The 23,882-nt window shown below is 37.6% G+C and overlaps 1 protein-coding gene across 3 annotated transcripts in view; it reads right to left on the bottom strand.

Moving 5' to 3' along the window:
* Positions 1-23,882, bottom strand: part of LOC127847059 (lysine-specific histone demethylase 2-like) — a 53,558-nt gene that overhangs the window by 6,565 nt on the left and 23,111 nt on the right. For all 3 annotated transcript variants that reach the window (XM_052378642.1, XM_052378644.1, XM_052378643.1), the window contains exons 7-17: positions 20,223-20,398; positions 16,517-16,699; positions 15,847-15,921; positions 14,402-14,527; positions 13,782-13,947; positions 10,749-10,807; positions 9,267-9,467; positions 8,640-8,711; positions 7,208-7,315; positions 5,452-5,574; positions 2,697-2,813 (exon numbers count right to left, since the gene is read on the bottom strand). In XM_052378642.1, coding sequence (XP_052234602.1) covers positions 2,697-2,813; positions 5,452-5,574; positions 7,208-7,315; positions 8,640-8,711; positions 9,267-9,467; positions 10,749-10,807; positions 13,782-13,947; positions 14,402-14,527; positions 15,847-15,921; positions 16,517-16,699; positions 20,223-20,398 — 1,406 coding nt within the window. The remainder of the gene's footprint in view (positions 1-2,696; positions 2,814-5,451; positions 5,575-7,207; positions 7,316-8,639; positions 8,712-9,266; positions 9,468-10,748; positions 10,808-13,781; positions 13,948-14,401; positions 14,528-15,846; positions 15,922-16,516; positions 16,700-20,222; positions 20,399-23,882) is intronic.

The following is a 23,882-nucleotide window of genomic DNA, read 5'->3' on the forward strand; positions in this document are numbered from 1 at the left end:
TAGCAGGGTCGGGTACCGGGCCTTATAACTTTTCCCGCCGTCCATCTGTTGAGGCTCCGTCAGCTCCTTAGGGGCTTTCCATGGAGATGGCGAAGGCTTATTGGCTGGTTCAAGTGACTGGAAAACAGCCATTGTGGAAGAGCCAATAGCAAGGCGTAGATTCACTCGGGAAGTAGCCTTACTTATCCTGCCGGGCTCTCGTCTGCGTGCTACCTGTTCTGTAACGGTAACCGCAGATCCTGTGAGAGACAAGGAAGGGCGGGGGCAGAAGTCCTCATCTAAGGTATTGAACATAAGTTTGTATACCTGATTGATGGAGGCCAAATAATAAAGTTCGGCCTCATTAGACTCCGAACCCGCCTCAATCGAACCATCTGCGGGAGCATTGGATTGATTGAAACCGGTGGATATAGGAGAAGGAATAATAGATTCATTCGCTTCTATCATGAGAGAATCGTTTTCCGGTACCATCAAAGATATAGCTGGTGAGTTAGGTCTCTCAGAGATCAAGTCAGCAGACTCACTTTGAATACCAGAGGTCGCTGGTAAAGGATCAGTCGAAAAGGGGACAAAGATTCCCGGCGACTGTTGGATCCACAAAGTATTGGGATTTGATGGTGTAGCGGCAGACCGGGGTATACTTCTATGCAATGTGGAAGAGACCCGTGGGGCTGAAAACGCAGCCGATGTGGTTAGATTAACCCCTGTACCTTGAGCCTGATATGTATGCAAACTAGTGTTTGAATACAAATTATGCTCAGTGGTTGTAGGAACGGCTGAAGTGTGTGTTGAGGCCAAAATAGAGGCCGACACACGTGGGAGGGTGTCAATAGATTCCTCAGAGAAGGATCGACTAGGGGACCTAGGAGTCCGAGAGCGCCTAATAGAGGAAGGTCTATGTCCCTTATCCCTGCGACGCAGAGACACTGTTCGGCGGCGCTGGGAATGATGTTTCCTGATCGAACGTCTCCCCGAGCGCTGGCGTGATCGCTCTTTACGAGGCAATCTACGCCGAGAAACACTCGGTGAGCGTGAACGATGTCCCCTCCGATAATGATGAGGGCTATTTGAAGTAGACGATGAGTCATACGACGACGAGCCCGAGGTGGAGGAGTAGCCGGAAACATCAGACACTACACGTTTACGTCTGTGACTCACAGTAGAAACGCGGCTGCGTCTACCTTTGTGGAGTACTGACAAGGTAGTGTCCACATCTACGGTGACCGGAACGGTCTGTGGCACAGACCGAAACCCGGTGACCGGATCGGTCATTACATGACCGGTGACCGGACTGGTCAATGACCGGTGACCGGTTGACCGGTGACCGGACTGGTCACAGCATGACCGGTGACCGGACCGGTCAATGACCGGTGACCGGTTGACCGGACCGGTCATAGCATGACCGGTGACCGGACCGGTCAGTGACCGGTCACCGGATCATAGCATGACCGGTGACCGGACCGGTCAATGTTGACCGGTGACCGGTGAAGTCTCCGGACCGGTCAACTGGTCATTCCCAATGGACCCGGCAAATTGTGTCCGGTGTTGTCACGGGGTAGGGACCGATGCCTGGCAGCTACTGGTGGCATATGATCAAGATTGTGTGGTGAAAAGTCCCGACACACGGAACTTTTCCTACATTGATCTGATGCCGAGTCATTCAACTGGTCATTCCTGATGAACGGACCGGGCAAATTTTGTCCGGTTTCGTCACGGGGTAGGGACCGATGCCTGGCAGCTACTGGTGGAGTATGGTCAAGATCGTGTGGTGAAAAGTCCCGACACATGGAACTTTCCCTACTTTGATCTGAACTATTCTTGTTGCGTCCACGACTCTTGAAGGGTCGACGCTTGATGGCCCAGGTATCTGCAGACCAATGCTCACAGAAAGGGCAGCAGTTATCCTGGGTACATCCTGCACAAGACAGGCAGCTACCATGGTTGTCCCATGCTGCCTTTGTGTGTCCACATGAGCCACGTGTTTGAGGCATACTTTGCCTTGAACAAACAAACAAATACACAAAACGATACAGAAATACACGGATATATATACGGAGAATGTTTTAACGCAATACAAAAACTTCTCTATTCTGTTAAACAGAAGAATCCAGCGAAACAGAAGCAACAATTAAGTTAATAACAAAATGTCGGCCTTTGTATATCGCCATCCGGAATAATAGAGGGTAATGTCCCGTTTTGGTTGTGCAGCTACACAGCACTATGTGACCGCTCTGACCTACCTGACGGGTTTCTCAAAAAGTGTGGGATTCCTCGGACGAAAAATTCCAGATAAATTACGATCCTATCGGAGTAAATAGCATATGATTTCAGGTAACCTAATTAAGCTATTAAAATTTGCCCAAATGCAATAACCCTTAGCAAAAATGGTTTCCTCGGTGAAATTAAAAAAACACAAACCACTTCTTAATAACACACCTTAAACGTTCATCTTTCAATGAAGTCCTAAATGAAATGCACCAAAATGGTGCAGACACACACAGAATACAGACTATAACCATAAAATACATAAGTTTTATTGCTAAATGGCTTTAAAACCAGAAGCAAATGGACACGATAGTTTTCTGAACGGACGAAAGCACTCGCGGAAATATAGACAGAGCCAAAACAAAATCCTTTCGCTTGAAGTGGGGGATAATCACTGAAATGTTAAATAGAAAGCATTTCAAATCACTTACTTTAAACATGTTCTTGAGGCATTCCACACACATATCCGCGACTTCCTTGTCAGACTTCTGGCGTAGTGTTTCTATGGCTTTACCAGAGATGAACGTGGAAAGCATGTACTCCTCCTTCTGGAAATAAAAAAAAAACATGGAATGCAGCGATTTTTTCCCCCTTTGGGAAGAGTAACAGTGCCAGCCCAATTGGGAAAATTGTGTGCAAAAATCCGTGAAACTGGGGAAATTTGCGTAGTGAAGTTTTCATCTTGGAAAATTGTTGAATTTGATTTTTTTTAGATTGATAACTAAATAAGGTAAAGTTGTCATTATTTTATTAACTTAGGTTCAAGCTATAGAGCTGCATAGGGAAACTAACTAAATGTTGCATTTTATTATTATTATTTTTATACATATATATATTCAAATTTTTTAGAAACCTTAAATGGGGATTTTTTTTTATAGCAATTGGGCAATTTGTAGTTTTTCCTAAATGGGAAAATGCTGTTTTCGGGTACTTAATAAAGAAGGAAAAAAATGCTGGAACAAGTTTTCGGCTGTTCTCAACAATATTTCAGTTCTATGATGGTGGTCATTAAAAACAATTTTTTCAGTCTAAGCAAGAACAAATTAACACATCTGATACATTCAATCAAGAACTCTTGGGTGATTGGGCCATTTGGACATCTTTTAGCAGAAAAAAGCTTTTTTTTTAAATTCAACCAGAACATTTTTTGTATAGCAGGCAAATGATAGAAAAAAAATCAAGAGCTTAGACACAAAAGGAACTAAAAAAACCTGCACTGATTTGTCAAAGGCATGGCAATTGTTAAATTCAAGGACATATAACTCAGGAACATGATGATCACTGCACATTAAACAAGGGACAAAATTGTCACAAAACCAGGTTTTCATTGTGAAAAAAAAATCTGATAAAGGGAGAAAACTCAAACTGAACTTTTGAAATGACCAAAAAAAATTAACCCCCTTTGTAATTTTTTTTTTTTTTTTAAATCTATTTTTAGTCGTGGCGACCTTGACATTGGAGATATTAACGTGATTCTTTCATGGGACACACCGTCCCATGATGGTGAACAAATGTGCCAAATGATTTTAAAATCTCACAATGAATGACATAGTTATGGCCAGGACAAGCTCATTTATGGCCATTTTTGACCTTTGAACTCAAAGTGTGACCTTGACCTTGGAGATATCGACGTAATTATTTCGCGCGACACACCGTCCAATGATGGTGAACAAATGTGCCAAATGATTTTAAAATCTGACGATGAACGACATAGTTATGGCTCGGACAAGCTCATTTATGGCCATTTTTGACCTTTGAACTCAAAGTGTGACCTTGACCTTGGAGATATCGACGTAATTATTTCGCGCGACACACCGTCCAATGATGGTGAACAAATGTGCCAAATGATTTTAAAATCTGACAATGAACGACATAGTTATGGCCCGGACAAGCTTATTCCGCCAGCCCGCCAGCTTTCCAGCCAGCCAGCCCGCCAGCCAGCCCGCCCGCATTCGCCAATCTAATAACCAGTTTTTTCCTTCGGAAAACCTGGTTAAAAATGTGCCTTGAACAAATAAACTCCATGGTGATGACATTTTTTAACTGTCAATTCAATCACTTAAAATATAGAAGTAATGTGCTCCACAAACTTAGAGCATTTTATTATTCCCATAAAAATATGGCTGAATTCAAAGGAACATAACTCAGGGACATCACTAGATCAATGAGCATGAAATCAGTGTCTTGCATATACCGGTGTAAACTTTTAAAGCATGGCTTTTTCAATTTTTATTTTTCATCCCTTGAAAAATAAAAAGCATTTTTTTCCACAAACAAATTTTTGCTTCTGTCATCAAAATCGCTGAATTAAAGGGCATATAACTCAGGAACCTGTCACATGGAAGTGTCTTGGATATGTTTACATCGTGGTGATGACATTTTTAAGTTTCATTTCAATGGCTGGAGATCAAGTGCACATAACTTGAGAATTTGTAGATCAAATGTCAATTCAATCTCTTGCAAAGAATTTCACTCTTGAGAAATGTAAAAGAATTTTGCACTTGAAAAATGTAAAAGAATTTTGCACTTGAGGAATGTAAAAGAATTTTGCTCTTGAGAAATGTAAAAGAATTTTTCACTTGAGGAATGTAAAAGAATTTTGCTCTTGAGAAATGTAAAAGAATTTTGCACTTGAAAAATGTAAAAGAATTTTGCACTTGAGGAATGTAAAAGAATTTTGCTCTTGAGAAATGTAAAAGAATTTTTCACTTGAGAAATGTAAAAGAATTTTGCACTTGAGGAATGTAAAAGAATTTTGCACTTGAGAAATGTAAAAGAATTTTTCACTTGAGGAATGTAAAAGAATTTTGCTCTACAATCTTATAAAATTGTATGAAGACTGACCAACTGAACGGCCAGCCAGTCAGCCTGTCCAACAAATCAACTGACAATCCAATCAACTAACCGACAGCAGAATTTTATGTATTATCTGTTAACCCTTCACCACTTATATATGTATTTTCACACATTTGAAGTCCCTTAGAAAATTGAATTTAATTTCAGACCTTTCTTTCTAGATTCCAGTTTTGAAGGCTTCATTTCCATCCCTTAAATACTAATGAGCAGCAAACATTATTAAACCTGAACAGAGTTACTCACAGGCTGTTCTGGTTTTATGCCTGTTTGCACATAGCCATTTCACTTTACTTCTGGGTGGGAAAGGGTTAAACATTAGTTGCTACATACATTTGAAATATCATAGAAGACGTCAAACATCCCCCGAAAGGAGAATCCCGTCTGAACGCAACCAAACATGTTGGAGGTCTTCACTCTGTCCTTCCAAAATGGGCTCTCAAACTTAAGTAAAACCTGCAAGGAAAATCATATTCATCTTATGCATTTCTGTGGTTATTAGAGATATACAAGTGACTTGAAACTGGTAATTCATTATGTAAAGCAGTGAAAATAAAAGTGAAAATTATAACATTTACTTTTCGACAGTTAACAGACATCAATGTTTATAATGTAATGATTTTTTTTTTAAAGGAAAGCATTAATTATATAGAACAAGGGCTGTTTGTAAAACATGCATGCCCCCCATATGGGCTGTCCGTTGTACTGGCAGCCATTGTGTGAATACGACTTTTGTCACTGTGACCTTGACCTTTGACCTAGTGACCTGAAAATCAATAGGGGTCATCTGCAAGTCACGATCAATGCACCTATGAAGTGTCATGATCCTGGGCAAAAGCGTTCTTGAGTTATCATCCGAAAATCATTTTACTATTTCGGGTCACCGTGACCTTGTGACCTCAAAATCAATAGGGGTCATCTGCGAGTCATGATCAATCTACCTATAAAGTTTCATGATCCTAGGCATATGCGTTCTTGAGTTATCATCCGAAAATCATTTTACTATTTCGGGTCACCGTGACCTTGACCTTTGACCTAGTGACCTGAAAATCAATAGGGGTCATCTGCGAGTCATGATCAATCTACCTATAAAGTTTCATGATCCTAGGCATATGCGTTCTTGAATTATCATCCGAACATCATTTTACTATTTCGTGTCACAGTGACCTTGACCTTTGACCTAGTGACCTCAAAATCAATAGGGGTCATCTGCGAGTCATGATCAATCTACCCATGAAGTTTCATGATCCTTGGCGTATGCGTTCTTGAGTTATCATCCGGAAACCATTTTACTATTTCGGGTCACCGTGACCTTGACCTTTGACCTAGTGACCTCAAAATCAATAGGGGTCATCTGCGAGTCATGATCAATCTACCCATGAAGTTTCATGATCCTAGGCGTATGCGTTCTTGAGTTATCATCCGGAAACCATTTTACTATTTCGGGTCACCGTGACCTTGACCTTTGACCTAGTGACCTCAAAATCAATAGGGGTCATCTGCAAGTCATGAACAATGTACCTATGAAGTTTCATGATCCTAGGCCAAAGCGTTCTTGAGTTATCGTCTGACAACCACCTGGTGGACGGACGGACAGACCGACGGACCGACCGACATGAGCAAAGCAATATACCCCCTCTTCTTCGAAGGGGGGCATAAAAATGTCTTCGAGGACTATTCATTTCTCCATATCTATTCACATATGATCAGAGCAAATAATATTTCTAAGTTTTATTTCCAAAATGGGCTTGTAACCTTCAGTAACTGTAATACCTTTAAAACACGGAAATTTATTACTGCCTCACCAATCTGTCTGATACTATATATTATTAAATTCAATGTTACCTAAAGAGAAATTGGAACTGTACTTTATATTTAAAACGTCTGCATGTAAGCCTTCAGTGTTCTCAAGACAAATTTGAGAAGCCAGTTACATTTTCAAAGTAGCCAGCAACTAAGAAATAAAATAGGTGTATTTGCACCATTTCAATTGGTATTTTGAGGAAAGTATCCGGCATCTAGATTTAATGTAACCGGTGAATTTGCTAATGATATACACATTTTTTTATTATTTCATTGTTGTCTCTACCTTTTCCACATGTCCTATGCCTAAACTGGAGGTTTTGTAGTCAGGTAGGGCTGGTGTAAACTGTATAGATCCTGCCTTCAATATTGACAGCGGTACGCTGACAATCACCTGCAGAATAAGACAAGGACATAAAGTGATTGAACACTCTATATCACAGTACCTGTTACATCATGATAATCACATACAGAATTGGACAAGAACATAAATTGATTGAACACTATATCACAGTACCTGTTACATCATGACAATAACCTACAGAATCAGGCAAGGACATAAAGTGATTGAACACTATATCACAGTACCTGTTACATCATGACAATCACCTACAGAATTAGACAAGAACATCATTTGATTGAACACTCTATATCACAGTACCTGTTATATCATGACTATCACCTACAGAATTAGACAAGAACATAAAGTGATTGAACACTCTATATCACAGTACCTGTTACATCATGACACTCACCTACAGAATTAGACAAGAACATAAATTGATTGAACATTCTATATCACAGCACCTGTTACATCATGACAATCACCTACAGAATTAGACAAGAACATAAATTGATTGAACACTCTATATCACAGCACCTGTTACATCATGACAATCACCTACAGAATCAGACAAAAACATAAATTGATTGAACACTCTATATCACAGTACCTATTACATCATGACAATCACCTACAGAATCAGACAAGGACATAAAGTGATTGAACACTCTATATCACGGTACGCTGACAATCACCTGCAGAATAAGACAAGGACATAAAGTGATTGAACACTCTATATCACAGTACCTGTTACATCATGATAATCACATACAGAATTGGACAAGAACATAAATTGATTGAACACTATATCACAGTACCTGTTACATCATTGACAATCACCTTCAGAATCAGGCAAGGACATAAAGTGATTGAAAACTATATCACAGTACCTGTTACATCATGACAATCACCTACAGAATCAGACAATGACATAAAGTGATTGAACACTCTATATCACAGTACCTGTTACATCATGGCAATCACCTACAGAATCAGACAAGAACATAGAGTGATTGAACACTCTATATCACTGTACTTGTAAGATCAGCCTTACAAAAAGAACAAAAGGTTATTTTTGAAATTAATTAAAAAAATACACACAAAAAACCAGAAATTTCAATATTGTTACATTTTCTTTGCTAATAGTAATGGCTATTTAAATGACGATTTTCCTAGTAAATTTAACAGCTTGACTTTGAAACCTCACAATCCAGAAAAGTTGAGATGGTACATTGACTCAATAACAATATTACCCATATATAAACAGGATGGCATATAGACCCATAAACAGGCACAGAGCACATAGACTTATAAATAGGCACATAGACTCATAAACAGGCACAGAGACTTATGTTCACACACTCTGTTCACCCACCTTTGAGGCTGTGAATTCTTCTGAGCCCGCTGAGACAAGAATGTCCTTCCCACTGTAGTCTACACCAGTGACCTTGTGGAAAAATATAAATAGCATCATCATCAATATTTGATAGAAGTCCGGTGTAATTATTAACTCTTCCAGTAGCATGGGGAAACGAGCAACTGGCCTTGCTTTAATTTATATTTAATATAAGTCAAATGCGCCCCCCCCCCCCCAGAAAAATGTCCCTTAAACTAGAAACATGGCCATTCCAAGAAACCAGCTTTTGAATGTTTAACTTGTTAATTTACTATAATTTGATTAACTTTGCAATCCCAAGGTTTCCAGGTAAGCTAACTACACATGCAATGCCTTTAATCTAATTTTAGTAATGGAGCAGACACTTTTTTCCTATTTTAGAAATTGACCAGGACCTTCACATGATCAATATGAACAACAATTCAGAGCTAGGTCTTCCTGCAAGCTCGCTTAATGCAAAGTTTCAAAAAGATTGGAAAATACAAACTAAAGTAATTTACTGTAAACCCATATCTCTGTGTCAATGATATTGACACATGCAACATACTAATCAAATAACTCCTTGAAGCCTGAAATACCTGGTTAATACACTTCAGTCAGCCCTACCTTGCAATCATTGCACACATCGATCCCCTCTGCCAGACGGTCTAGGACGGCCTTCATGTCCCCTTGCAGCATCACAGGTGGGCCCTGGAACTGGGGCATGTCCTCATTTTGGTCCCAGTGCAGCGCAGACACAGCGTCAAGGCTAGACCCACATGCGTACTCAAGGTTACTCATGTGGAACTGCAGCAGGTGTTCTTCCATCTGATGGAATGTAACCTCAGTCAGATTTTGTGCAATCAGGCCTTTATCAGCCGGATCTACTGGTCCGTTAAACAGACCAGTCCCAAAAACAGACCAGTCCCAAAACACAATAGTAAAAGTTTTCAACGTGAAAAAAAATCACAATTTGCAGCAGGCATTCTTCTATTTGAATGCCCCCTAATGCGCCGCTTTTTTTTACCTTTGATCTTGAAGGATGACCTTGACCTTTCACCACTTAAAATGTGCAGCTCCATGAGATACACATGAGTGTGACAGACAGACAGACAGACTGACAGACCGACAGTGCGAAAACTATATACCCCCTTTTAAAATAATTGCCTTCTAAAATATTCTCAAAAGTAAAGGAAAATTTCACAAGTACATTAACTGTAAATGAATAAATAAAATGAGCTCCGACACTGCATATTTAAAACCAATAGTTTAATTTGCTTGAGCAACTAATACCAAGCAATTAATTACAAAGACAAATAATTCCCAATGTCAAGATTTCATGACCTGAATTTTCCCAATTTGACGGTTATTCAAGATTATTTTTCCAAATTTGTATGGTACAGGTACTTTCCCTAATGTGGCAAAAAAGATCGCTGATTCGTTCATACAATATACAATAATTATATCATAACAAGAGCTCTGCCTTCGGAGACAGATGCCCCCCACCTTCGTCGAATTTCATTAATTTTTTTCATGGATGATCTCACAAGTCGATACCGTGATTTTAATCAAATTTTGGAGGTCAAAAATCTCGACTTATGACTGCCTTTTTACGGTTTTAAGTATCAAGCAAATTGGTCAATCAGTAAAGGACTTATTGATCGGAAAACGAAGTGGTCTACCTACAGACAGACTGACATCCAGCAAAACAATATGCCCCCTCTTCTTTGAAGGGAGGGGGCGGGGGCATAATTATTATTGTTATAGAGTTATTTATCTTTTTTTCGCATTTTCTATAACATTCCACTGTGTTCCCCTGCCTAATTTGCCTATCTGAGAATATCTTATTATTTTTTTTAAAGATATGTTTTTTACGTTTTGATAAAAACATCTTTTGGGTCGTCGCTATTTTATAGGGTTGGTCATGGGAAAGGAAACAACAAATATATTGACATAAGGACATGTTATACATGTATTTGACCTCTGTCCTCTTATGTGCACAATTGAAAATTGAGCTATGTACAAGGCAATGATACATAAATATATACATGCATAGTATACATATAGCAGAATAACTAATTAAAAAAAAAATCAAACTTCTTCGCATACCTTGTCAAAATTGATGCCAGACTCATCTTTAAACTGAGTGTGGAGATGGGTAAATCTGTCTGGAAAGTTAAGATAAATACAAATAAAATCTCTGTTAAAGAATTTATCAAAGTAAAATATTACACTATAATGATATCATACATTTCAATAAAAAGTTTTTACCTATTTTTAAGACAAACATTTATTTTTTAAAAACCTGACTTAGTTTTTCCTCTTGAGGGAATGCAGACATGATATTCCTAAAATAACTATTTATCTGTAAATAGAGCAATGAACAAATGAAAACAACTCACAAGCGCCGAAAACAGGGCTTGAACCCAGGGGTCACCAAGGCGATTCAATCCCTGTTGCCTGCGCTTGTGAGATTGCTTGGTGGTAATAATTCCCGACAGGTGAGGGTTTCCATCAGGTTTCCCTTGACAGTCAACCAAAATTTAATATTTTCCAGTAAAAACTATACAGCCAAAAATTGCAGTTATAATCCAAAATTAATCACAACTTGTGTGAGTCATGTAAGCATATTAGGTAGGACAGGGGTTTTTCTGCCTATTTTGGGAAAAGGAGTCTGACCAAATTGGGAATTTTTTATCGACAAAATAGTCTATTTTGGGAATTTTTGCTTCGATGAAACGGCTCATTTTGGGAAAACATTGTGAATTTATCATGCTTAAATAAGTCAGTGGTTTAACAAATAAATGTGTTTGTATTTGTTATTTTGTCTTCTTTATATAAACAAATGCAATATTGGGCATGTTCAACGTTTATTCAAGTACTGCGATTTAGTTTTTCAGTTCCAGTTACACTCTGAGATAAGAACTGTACAGTCAAAAACTTATAGCAGATATTTTTGACCAAAACAAACACTGGTTAGTGACACAAGTTACAGCATAATTTATCTCTGCTTTCTGTTTTTGAAAGCATCACACAGCTCCTCCAATGTTCTGTCATTCAGGTCTAGACTTTCAATGCAGGTAAGCATCAGATGAGGATAAGTTTGGTTTGGCAGAATGTGCTGTGTAATGGGGAGTACAGCAGGTTCATGGTGCTGAATCCTTGCTCAACCACAGCATTGATTGTTGATATGATACACATCAGCTGGACAAGTTGGAACATTATTAATCTAATAATCATTAGTGATAAGACACTTTTATAAAAAAAAATTTTTTTTTTTTTTTTTTTTTTTTTTTTTTGGAAATTTGGATTTTTTTAATAATTTCGGTTTGGGATCAGGTCCGTTTGCTTTGGGAATACCTCCGTTTTCCGGAGACGCAGACAGTGCTGAAAAACCCCTGTAGGAGTAATGGGACCAGGGGCGTATTTAGGTGGGGGGCTAGGGGGCTGAAGCCCCCCCCCCCAGCTGGATGGCTAGATACGATTTTGTTTTAAATGAGCCCCTTGAAGTTTCAAACATATCCACTTGTGTATTTCCTGTCATAGGCCCCAAATTAGCCATAAACAGCTGTCGATTTGTGTGATTTAGCCCCCAGGCATGTGTACAGACGATCTAACCTTCGCCAGCTTAACTGTACGCTTCATTGATTATAAGTGATAAACTGCGCTATTTGATTGGCGGAAGGAGATACATTCAACTAATGAAATTCATCGATACATTTAGCTATAGGTAAATGTTTACAAATGACTGCCGCATGGGACTTTTGAAAAACAATATTCAAATTTGAAGCAAAAAAAAGAGTTTAGACAAATGCAATGGACAATCATCATTAATGTTTCGGGAAGTTTCTTTGATGAATTTCATTGGTATTAGCTCTTGAGAGTGATAATCCTTTTGAGTAACAAGTTAATGCCAGTGAAATTCAACAGCACAATTAATGACTGGCAATTAATTTGTTTGTTTTTGTTACAAATTATGCTAACTGCTTTGATGTTCATCCATAGTTATTGAAATTAAAAAGGACTCAAAAATGAAGAATTACTTTGCTAGTATGAAACTACTAAGAGATTTATGAATTATCTAAGTGATCATTTCTTAGAAAGTAAAAATATCATAACATTAGTTGAATAGTTGTAAGATCATACATGTGCATAGATTTTCTTGTATTGTTTTTTATTCAAAATATAATTTCAAAAGTATATAAGTTTAATAGCACCACATATGATTTTTTATCTTTATTGATATTTCTTTGGATAGATCAGTCTTACTCAAATTAGAGTTGAGCTTGTATAAACTATTAAACTTTTATAGCACATGTTTAAGATGCATCTTTAGTTTTGTTAAAGTTAAATTAATGATGAATGAATGCATTGTAAGTTTTAAATATGTACACATATATAAGTGTGAGTTTTTTAATCATTTAAAAGCTTAATTGACAATAGTCACTAAATATTAGATTACACAATACGTTGTTGTAAATACTTAAATTATGGGTTTTCTTAATCTAATGAGAGAGATCTTATACTTTTTCCCAGATTTGATGAGAGATTTATTTGTAAATCACTAAAAGCAACTCTATGTTGATCTCTTTGGAATATGTTTTTAGTTCATTCCTAGAACTTTAAATAAAGAGTGTTGCTTAAAACGTTATTTTTATAATTTGTAAAAAGGTTTATCGATGACTTTACCTTATTTGACAGTTTTTAAACTAGTGAACTAGTCGGATAACCAACAAGGTTAAATAGGAGGTCCACCCATCTAACAATGCTAAAAAAATTCTGGTCATAAAGATTATGTCTCCTACCACTTTAGTGGTTGGAGAGACATTTGATTTACCCCTATGTGTCTGTCACACTTGACGTTTGAACTCCAGTTCTTGTTTGTTTAACATGCACTTTTATCATGCAAAATGCTGATAAGATAGGAGGACATTGCACCATTTCAAGGTGCCATTAAAAAAAATTCGACTGCGGCAGGGGACACCCCTCCCTCGCCCTCCCCGGTTGAGCCCCCCCCCCTCCGAAAAACTTCTGGATACGCCCCTGGGGACACACTCTTTTTACATAATGCAGCCTCAGGGGCAAAAAAACCTAATAAACTTCAAAATACACACAATGAAACAAATGAATAAATCCTGTTACCCATGAGACTGGTGTCTTTCTCAAGGTCCTTGCACAGTTGCTTGTTGATGTCGAGCATAGCCTCAAAGTGGAACTGCATGCGTCTGTCCGTCTTGTCATCTATAACCTCCCCTGAGTCTGTCAGCAGGGGGCAGCTGTCCCCAAGCTCCATTATTGGGATATCCAGCTGAATGGAGAGATTATTATATAGCTCCATTATGGGGATATCCAGCTGAATGGAGAGATTATTATATAGCTACATTATGGGGATATCCAGCTGAATGGAGAGATCATTATATACCTACATTATTGGGATATCCAGCTGTTTACACATGGCAACCAATCACACAACTGTTTACACATGTAAACCAACAACATACCTGTTTACACATGTCAACCAACCACATACCTGTTTACACATGTCAACCAACCACATACCTGTTTACACATGTCAACCAACCACATACCTGTTTACACATGTCAACCAACCACATACCTGTTTACGCATGTCAACCAACCACATACCTGTTTACACATGTCAACCAACCACATACCTGTTTACACATGTCAACCAACCACATACCTGTTTACACATGTCAACCAACCACATACCTGTTAACACATGTCAACCAACTACATACCTGTTTACACATGACAACGAGTGGGTTGTTCTGACATCCAACAACGAGGTAAGACTGGGTAGGGAATGATGAATTTCTGTCAACAGCTCGACCACCAATTTGACTACCAGCTTCTAATACTTTAACCTACAGATGAAATTAAAATTTTGTGTATTAATTAAGGAATAACTGCTCTATGTTTGCATTCATTTATCTCTTTATTATTTTAAAAGGACACTTGCAAATGTTAAAGCATGGTTCACGCATGAAGCTAGATAGAAACAATGCAGGAGAGGAAAAATACTTTTTTCCCTTACATACATACATATTTGCATACAATAGTTCATCACTTCATATATACAAGGGACAAAATTGTCACAAAACCAGGTTTTCATTGTGAAAAAAAATTGATGAAGGGAGACAACTCAAACTGAACTTTTGAAATGAACAAACAAAATTAACCCCCTTTGTAAGTTTGTTTCAAAATAAATCTATTTTTAGTCGTGGCGACCTTGACATTGGAGATATTGATGTGATTCTTTCCTGAGACACACCGTCCCATGATGGTGAACAAATGTGCCAAATGATTTTAAAATCTCACAATGAATGACATAGTTATGGCCCGGACAAGCTCATTTATGGCCATTTTTGACCTTTGAACTCAAAGTGTGACCTTGACCTTGGAGATATCGACGTAATTATTTCGCGCGACACACCGTCCAATGGTGGTGAACAAATGTGCCAAATGATTTTAAAATCTGACAATGAACGACATAGTTATGGCCCGGACAAGCTTATTCCGCCCGCCCGCCAGCCAGCCAGCCAGCCCGCCCGCATTCGCCAATCTAATAACCAGTTTTTTCCTTCGGAAAACCTGGTTAAAAATCAAAATTTGATGATTGGATAATAATGCTGATTGACTCTTTACCACTCTGATACGCACTTTGAAACTTTTGTAATCCCTCAGAAAATCAAATTTAATTCAAGACCTTTCTTAATACTAGATTCAAATTGTAAAGCCTTCATTTCCAACCCTAGGATACTGATGTGATGCAAACACCATATAACTTTAACAGACTAAATTACTCGCAGGCTGTTCTGGTTCTGTGCTGGTTGCATATCGCCATTTTCACTTTGCTTCTGAGCAGGAAAGGGTTATTCTGTATAAATTTGGGCCGTGCTCTGTGAAAAAGGGGTTTATTTCATGTGCGTAAAGTGTTGTCCTAGATTAGCCTGTGCATTCCGCAAAGTCTGATCAGGGACTAAGCTTTCTGCATTTATGATATTTTCGTTTCAAAAAAGTCTCTTCTTAGCGAAAATCCAGTTTAGGCAAAAAGTGTTGTGTCTGATTAGCCTGTGTGGACTGCACAGGCTAATCTGGGACGACACTTTACGCACATGCATTAAACCCCTTTTCACAGAGCACGGCTCATTAACATTCATGGATGAGCCCATATCCCACTGACCTTGACCCCCAGGTTTGTGAGCTGTCTCGCTGCAGAGAGGCCTGCAATGCCCCCACCAATGATGATCACTGGATGCTGTAAAATAGGTGGAAAAACACTATATACAATAGTCGCTCTTCAGGGCTAGAATGTGAGATCAGTTTAGTCACAGGAAACACAACAAAATCATACTTTCACTTAGATAAAATAATACTGGTTTATACAATTGATATTTCACAAAATATGCAATATAATTAAGAAATTCAAACTCAGTTCAAGGCAAATGCTATTAAGATAAAAATATTCACTAGGCCCAATTTGTCTATCATACCTCAAGCAATTCACAAACATATTATAAATGAGTAACTTTGAATAACTGAGTGCATAATACTGTTATATTGGTATATATTCACTGACTTAAGGGACACCATTCATTGAACACATTAAAAGGGTTGAAGACCAAAGATGAGACATGCGCTAGTGGTGCTGAGGAAGCTTTTTCGACTTTTTGGAAAGATGGCCTATGGCTTTGGACTAAAGATTTTATCGGCGTTTTCAAGAAATGTGGAAAACACAATTACATTTCAAAAAAAGATACAATTTACATGTATCAAAGAATTCAAAGCCTTAAAACAGACATTTATATTTAGCCTAATATTTGGGAATTAAGGCCAATATTATAGTATACAACCTTTTGTTCCTCTGCCAGTCCTTGAATGAAGCTGACGTCCTTTGGAAGGGAGGCCACCCCGCTGTTGATGTAGCCCTTGAGAGTGAGGAAGAGAAGAAGGCGTTGCACATGCAGGGTCAGCCAGATACGGGACAGACCGCGCAGGTTGATGTAGGTCATCACGCGGTCCAACGTCACGTAACTCTTCAATACAAAAACCACAGGAGATATAAGAATTAAGTAAGCCTTCACTTTTTGTACCAATAGATGTCTACTTCATTTCTTTCCTTGAGTATATTTAAGCAATTTTGTGATGTTAACAAAATAGTGGCCTTGACTCCACCCACCTCATATGAATGTCTTGCTTAACGGTTTCAGGGCTTTTCTCAGCATTTTGGAAATATCCCCTATACTCGTAAACATGAGAATTTCAGCATAAATCGACTTCAAATTGGGAAAACAAGAGCACCGCATAATGGGTGCCAACGCTCGGCTGCAAAAGCTTGTCAGAATTTTTTTAATTTTTTTAGAAGTCACAGTGACCTTGACCTTTGACCTAGTGACCCATAACTAAGTGTGGCGTGTAGAACTCATCAAGGTGTATCTGCATATGAAGTTTTAAATTTGTAGGTGGAAGCACTTTGATTTTAGAGCCAATGTTAAGGTTTTAGCACGACGCCTACGGCTGACGACAAGCTGACTCGGGTTTTCTCCGAAAACATCCGATCTAAAAATTATTTAATTGATCACTTTTCTACAATTATATTTTAAACTTATATAAAGAATAAAATCCTCAGCATAAACATCTCACTATATTGGATATAATTACTCAAAAATTCTTGATTTCTACACATTTACAGCTCTATTTATGAACATATGACAGTCAAACAATCAATTGGGCAGTTTGGGACAGTATCTGGAAAACAGCGACATTGGCATTATGACTGAATAAGAGCTATAGTCAGCCAAAAAAAAGCCCTAGGTTTGTATAAAAAGTATTCCTTAAATTTCAATTTGTTTTTTTGGAGTTTTGTTCAGTAGGTAATACTTCAAATTGTACTTATATTGGCCTCCACCTCCCCAGCCTCATTGCAACCCAGGCAAATGGATATAAACCATTGTAGTAATTTTTAACTAAAGCCTAATAGTCACTTTTAAGTAAAGCCTTAATTGTCATTTTTAACTAACCCATTATTGTCATTTTCAACTAGAAGTCTTATAGTCTTTTTTAACTAAAGCATTTTTGTCATTTTTAACTAAAGCCTTATTGTCATTTTTAACTAAAGCCTTATAGTCATATTCCACTGGAAATCTTATGGTCATTTTTAACTAAAGCCATACTGTCTTTTTCAACTAAAGCCTTATAATCATTTTTAACTAAAGCCTTATAGTCATTTTCAACTAAAGCCTTATAATCATTTTTAACTAAAGCCTTATAGATCTAGTCATTTCTAACTAAAGTCTTATTGTCATTTTAAACTAAAGTCTTATAGTCATGTTCAACTTTGATTCTGGGAAAAAACTGTTGCTGAGCGCTTGCCAAACATGATAAGACATGGAAAGAAAAATTAGCAGGGCTGTGCCACTGGCCTCTAATATTCGTGATGGGCCCTATATTTAACAAGAAACAGTCGGAGACAGCTGATGATCCCCAAAGGTGTTTTTTTGTCTTTATATTGCACTATATATTCAGATAAAAGGAAACGTCTTGAGGGGCATAACTTTGGACAAAATAATACGATTGATGGTTTAGCAACTTAAAATTTTCAAAGTGCCATAACTCTTTAAACAAGAAACTTTCCGATACGGGTGATGCTCCCCAAAGTTTTTTTTTTGTCATATGCACATCTCTTGTTGGTAGTGAAGCTTCCCATAAAGTTTCATTGAATTCCCGTACTAAGTTGCTGAGAAATAGCTCGGACAAGAATTGCATTATATGTACCATGGAAAATTTCAAAGGGCCATTACTCTGTGAAGAATCATCCGACCAGAACCAGCTGATAATATACACATCTCCTCTTGGTAGTGAAGCTTCCCATAAAGTTTCATTAAATTCCGGTCATTAGTTGCTGAGAAATAGCTCGGACAAGAATTGCACTATATGTACAATGGAAAATTTCAAAGGGCCATAACTCTGTGAAAAATCATCCGGCCAGAACTGGCTGATTATATGCACATCTCCTCTTGGTAGTGAAGCTTCCCATAAAGCTTCATTGAATTCCGGTCACTAGTTGCTGAGAAATAGCCCAGACAAAAATTGCACTATATGTACAGTTAATGGAAAATTTCAAAGGGCCATGACTCTTTGATAAAATCATCTGTCCAGAACCCGCTGATAATATGCACATCTCCTCTTGGTAGTGAAGCTTCCCATCAAGTTTCATTGAATTCCGGTCATTAGTTGCTGAGAAATAGATCGGACAAGAATTGCACTATATGTACAGTTAATGGAAAATTTCAAAGGGCGATAACTCTGTGAAAAATCATTCGACCAGGGCCCGCTGATAATATGCACATCTTCTCTTGGTAGTGAAGCTTCCCATAAAAGTTTAATTGAATTCCGGTCATAAGTTGCTGAGAAATAGCCCGGACAAAAATTGTGCACGGACGGACCCACGGACGGACAGACGAAGCGGCGACTACATGCTCCCAATAAAAAACAAGATATGTTCACCCCCATATATTTGACCTTGAAGGATGACCTTGACCTTTCACCACTCAAAATGTGCAGCTCCATGAGATACACATGCATGACAAATATCAGGTTGCTATCTTCAATATTGCAAAAGTTATGGCCAATGTTAAAGATTGACGCAAACAAACCAAACAACAGACAGGGCAAAAACAATACGTCCCCCAGTATAGACAGGGGGACATAAAAATATTCAAAATGAAATTTGGCAGTGTTTCTGTTTTAATCATTTTGGGAATGGAGCTGGGGCCCTATGAATCGGGAAACATCCTGTTGCTTGACTATAGGAAAATTTGTAGATTCTGTTTTTGCTAACCTTCAAATTAGAGTATTTAATTGTTTGCAATATTTAATTTGCTTAAGTTTAACTAATTGAGATTATAAGGGAGATGATCTGAGTGTTGTGATTTATTCATTTTCTTTTTTTTGTGGAAATTTGTGTTTAATTTGGAAATTGTAAAATTTGGGGTATTTAAAAAAATACTTTTTGAGGTTGTGAATCGGGTGAATTTCGGTCTCATATTTGATTTAAAATATTTGAAAAAGCTTATTTAGGAGAAATATAAAAGGAAAGAGTGAAACTTGTTCTGTGTAAATTAATATTTATCCATACTGGATACGAAACTGAAATATTAAAATATTTGGACAAGAAGCACTGAAAGATTAAAAGTAGGCAATCACTGCAAAAAGTTACCTTCTTTTACATAGTTTGTTTGCTAGCTGGTCAGTTTGTTAGAATCTCAACCACACTATGGATAATAGGGTTCTTATTAACCCTTTCCCACTCAGAGGCAAAGCGAAAATGGCTATGCCCAAACAGCATAAAACCAGAACAGCTTGCAGCCTGCAAGTCACTCGCAGTCTGTTCAGGTTTTATGCTGTTTGCTGGTCATCAATAACTAATGGTTCAAAATGAAGCTTTTAAAACTTGAATCTAGTAAGAAAGTTCTTTAATTAAATTAACTTTTTAAGGGACTACAAACACATCAAAATACGTATCTAAGTGGAAAAGGGTTAACAAACATGCGTTTGTACCTTTACGTCTAGACACCAAAGCACCAAGATGGTGTTTCGGATGATGAGGTAGTATCGGAGGTAGATTCCATGGAACTCTGGGAAGTAGAGCAGCTCCTCGTCTGACAGTTGGTCAGGCGGGAGGGCCAGCGCTATCGGGTCGTCATACTGGAACGGCTGCATGTACGGTCGCACTTCTGAGACGGAAATGAAGACATTTTAATTTCATTTAATTATCAGCAAATTTTGTTTTTATGGTCAAACTTCTGACAAAGAAATGCAGTAATCGACAGGGGCAAAACTTCATGCAGTGGTTACTGCCCTTAGTTTCATAAGTTTAAACCCATTTAAGCTTGATTGAATCAAAAGGCTTATTGAAATGCGCTGGAGTCTGTTTCCTGAATAGAACTAGTACTTGGTGTACTTGAAGGAGATTGAAACACATTCCCACAGTGGGGATCGAACCAGTGACAACCCCATAGCTAGGCGGACACCATATCAACTTCTTCACGGCAACCTCCCTTATCAGGTTTGAGGCAGACAATGCATTTACAAGTACAATCCTTTGAGATCTGGAAGGAATATTGGTTTGTAACTGTACCTCATTTAACGAAATTTTAGTCATTTTATACATGGTAAGACATGTCAAAGAAAATACTGATATAAAATAATGAATAGCCATAAAATGTAAATTGACTTTCATCATGTGACATTGACTCAAGGATTCGATAGGAGGTATGCATGGAACCAGTCAAATCCCTGTGTGGAGTTTCTTGCATGGGTGTGATTCTTGAAACACCCAAGAGGATAACAAGGGACAAAATTGTCACAAAACCAGGTTTTCATTGTGAAAAAAAATCTGATAAAGGGAGACAACTCAAACTGAACTTTTGAAATGAACAAACAAAATTAACCCCCTTTGTAAGTTTGTTTTAAAATAAATCTATTTTTAGTCGTGGCGACCTTGACATTGGAGATATTGACGTGATTCTTTCGTGCGACACACCGTCCCATGATGGTGAACAAATGTGCCAAATGATTTTAAAATCTCATAATGAATGACATAGTTATAGCCCAGACAAGCTCATTTATGGCTATTTTTTACCTTTGAACTCAAAGTGTGACCTTGACCTTGGAGATATTGACGTATTTTTTTCGCGCGACACACCGTCTAATGATGGTTAACAAATGTGCCAAATGATTTTAAAATCTCACAATGAACGACAAAGTTATGGCCCGGACAAGCTTGTTCCGCCCGCCCGCCAGCCAGCCCGCCAGCCAGCCAGCCAGCCTGCCCGCATTCGCCAATCTAATAACCAGTTTTTTCCTTCGGAAAACCTGGTTAAAAAGGAAAGTTTAATAGCACAATTTTACTGGTTTAACTGTGCATTTATTAATAGGTCTAACAAAGTTAAGAACTATCTTGGCATTGAATAAGGAGTAGAGATACCACATTGAATTTAAACTGTATCTTCTGCTGAAAAAATAAGCACATTTTTTGGCATTTTGGAGAAAATTCTTCAGGTAAGATTCGAATAAAAGGAAAATAACATGATATTAACAAGATGTGTTTGTGAAACACTATGTCCCCCCATATATTTGACCTTTGACTTTAAAGGATGACCTTGACCTTTCACCTCTCAAAATGTGCAGCTCCATGAGATACACATGCATGCCAAGTATCAAGTTGCTATCTTCAATATTGCAAAAGTTATGGCCAATGTTAATGTTTGACGCAAACAAACAAACAAACAAACAAACAGACAGGACAAAAACAATATGTCCCCCAGTATAGACTTGGGGACATAAAAAACATTTAGATGCAGTGTTTTTTATGGCAATTTCGGGGCCAATATTCGGCCCCATTCCCCTGAAAAAAGAGTATATATTTTTCCCCCATTTTGTAGAAAAAATCCCCTCCAGAAGTAAAAAAAAAAAAAAGTTTTTTTTTTTTTAAATAACTGTCTTATGATAAATATACAGGGCTTAACATTAAAGGGATCTTTTCACGCTTTGGTAAATTGACAAAATTGAAAAAAGTTGTTTCAGATCCGTAAGTTTTCGTTTTAGTTATGATATTTGTGAGGAAACAGTATTACTGAACATTAACCATGCTCTAATATAGCCATTATATGCATCTTTTGACGATTTTAAAACCTAAAAAATTATAAAGCGTTGCAACGCGAAACGATTGAATAATTTGGAGAGTTCTGTTTTTGTCGTTAAATTTTGTGAAACTACGAAGATTGCTTATATAAGGTATAAAATACGTCACGAATGTGTACTCGGCGGAATAGCTCAGTAGGCTAAAGCGTTTTTACTTCAGGACTCTGGCAGGACTCCAGGGGTCACTGGTTCGAAACCTGCTCCGGGCAATGTTCTTTTCCCTTTTTTAATTTTTTTCTTGATTTTTTACTGGAGCTTTTATGATCCAATGTTTACATTTATCAATATATAGCATTTAATGAATAAGTTAAAAAAATGCCAAAATCTGTGAAAAGGCCCCTTTAATGGTTGTCCTATTGCCCCTGGCAAGTAAAAGTTGGGTCTGGGCAAGTTATTTTATAATCTAGTTGTCCGCCCGGAAAAGTGCAAAAAAGAACAAAGAGCATTTAATTTAGACTTTAATTGCTGTAATCATTTTGTTATATGTTCAAAAATAAAAAAGATTTTGTAGTGTATCATTTTGGTTTATTAAACAATATGAGGTTTACAGTTGATGTGATATTTCCTGTTTGGGCAAGTTGCTTTACGTTAAGTGCAAGTAGATTTTGGAAGTAGTGGCCCGGTAGGGCAAGTTGTTTTTTTTTCGGTTAATGCTGAGCCCTGATATATCTCAAAGTTAATTCATAAACAACCAATAAAGTATATAACTGTAATTAATATGATTTTGAATTATTATAAAGAGTTATATTAAGTAAGTTTATCCCAAATCAGTTAATTTAACATGAACTGCATTTTTTTTCCAAAATGGCCAGTGAAAGGCCTGATGTATCTATATTGTGTCAATATTCGTTGATAAAAACATTCCAATTTGGTCCATTTTATTGATAAAAAATGCTCAAATTTTCCATTTTATCATATGATTTTATTGATTTAAAAAATCCAAATTAGATTCAAAATGGCTAGGAAAACTAAGACTGTGCATGAGGGCTGAACTGTCTGAAACTAATGTTGAAAACTAGTGACCTCAAAATCAATAGGGGTCATCTGCGAGTCATGATCAATGTACCTATGAAGTTTCATGATCCTAGGCCCAAGCGTTCTTGAGTTATCGTATGACAACCACCTGGTGGACGGACAGACCGACCGACAGACCAACATGAGCAAAGCAATATACCCCCTCTTCTTTGAAGGGGGGCATAAAAATCATTGATATATATTTAAAAAAAAGGACAAAGACATTCAGCTGTGAATATTACATTCATGCATACATGTGTATTCATATAATAAATATCATAACATATAAAAGAGTAAATTTTTAATTTTCCCCTTTTCCTAAAAAACATGTTTTTCCCCTTTGGACGGGCCCCGCCACCATTCCCCTTTAGGTGAAAAAAAACACTGAGATGGGATGAAAACATACTATGGACCCTACTACATGTACAGAAGTTACCAAGAGTATGTGTTTGAAAACCACACCTTACCTCCGTTGGTGCTGTGTAGCCCATTTCTTAGTAC

Source organism: Dreissena polymorpha, chromosome 10 (genome assembly GCF_020536995.1).
Source record: "Dreissena polymorpha isolate Duluth1 chromosome 10, UMN_Dpol_1.0, whole genome shotgun sequence".
Classification (NCBI taxonomy): Eukaryota; Metazoa; Mollusca; class Bivalvia; order Myida; family Dreissenidae; genus Dreissena; species Dreissena polymorpha.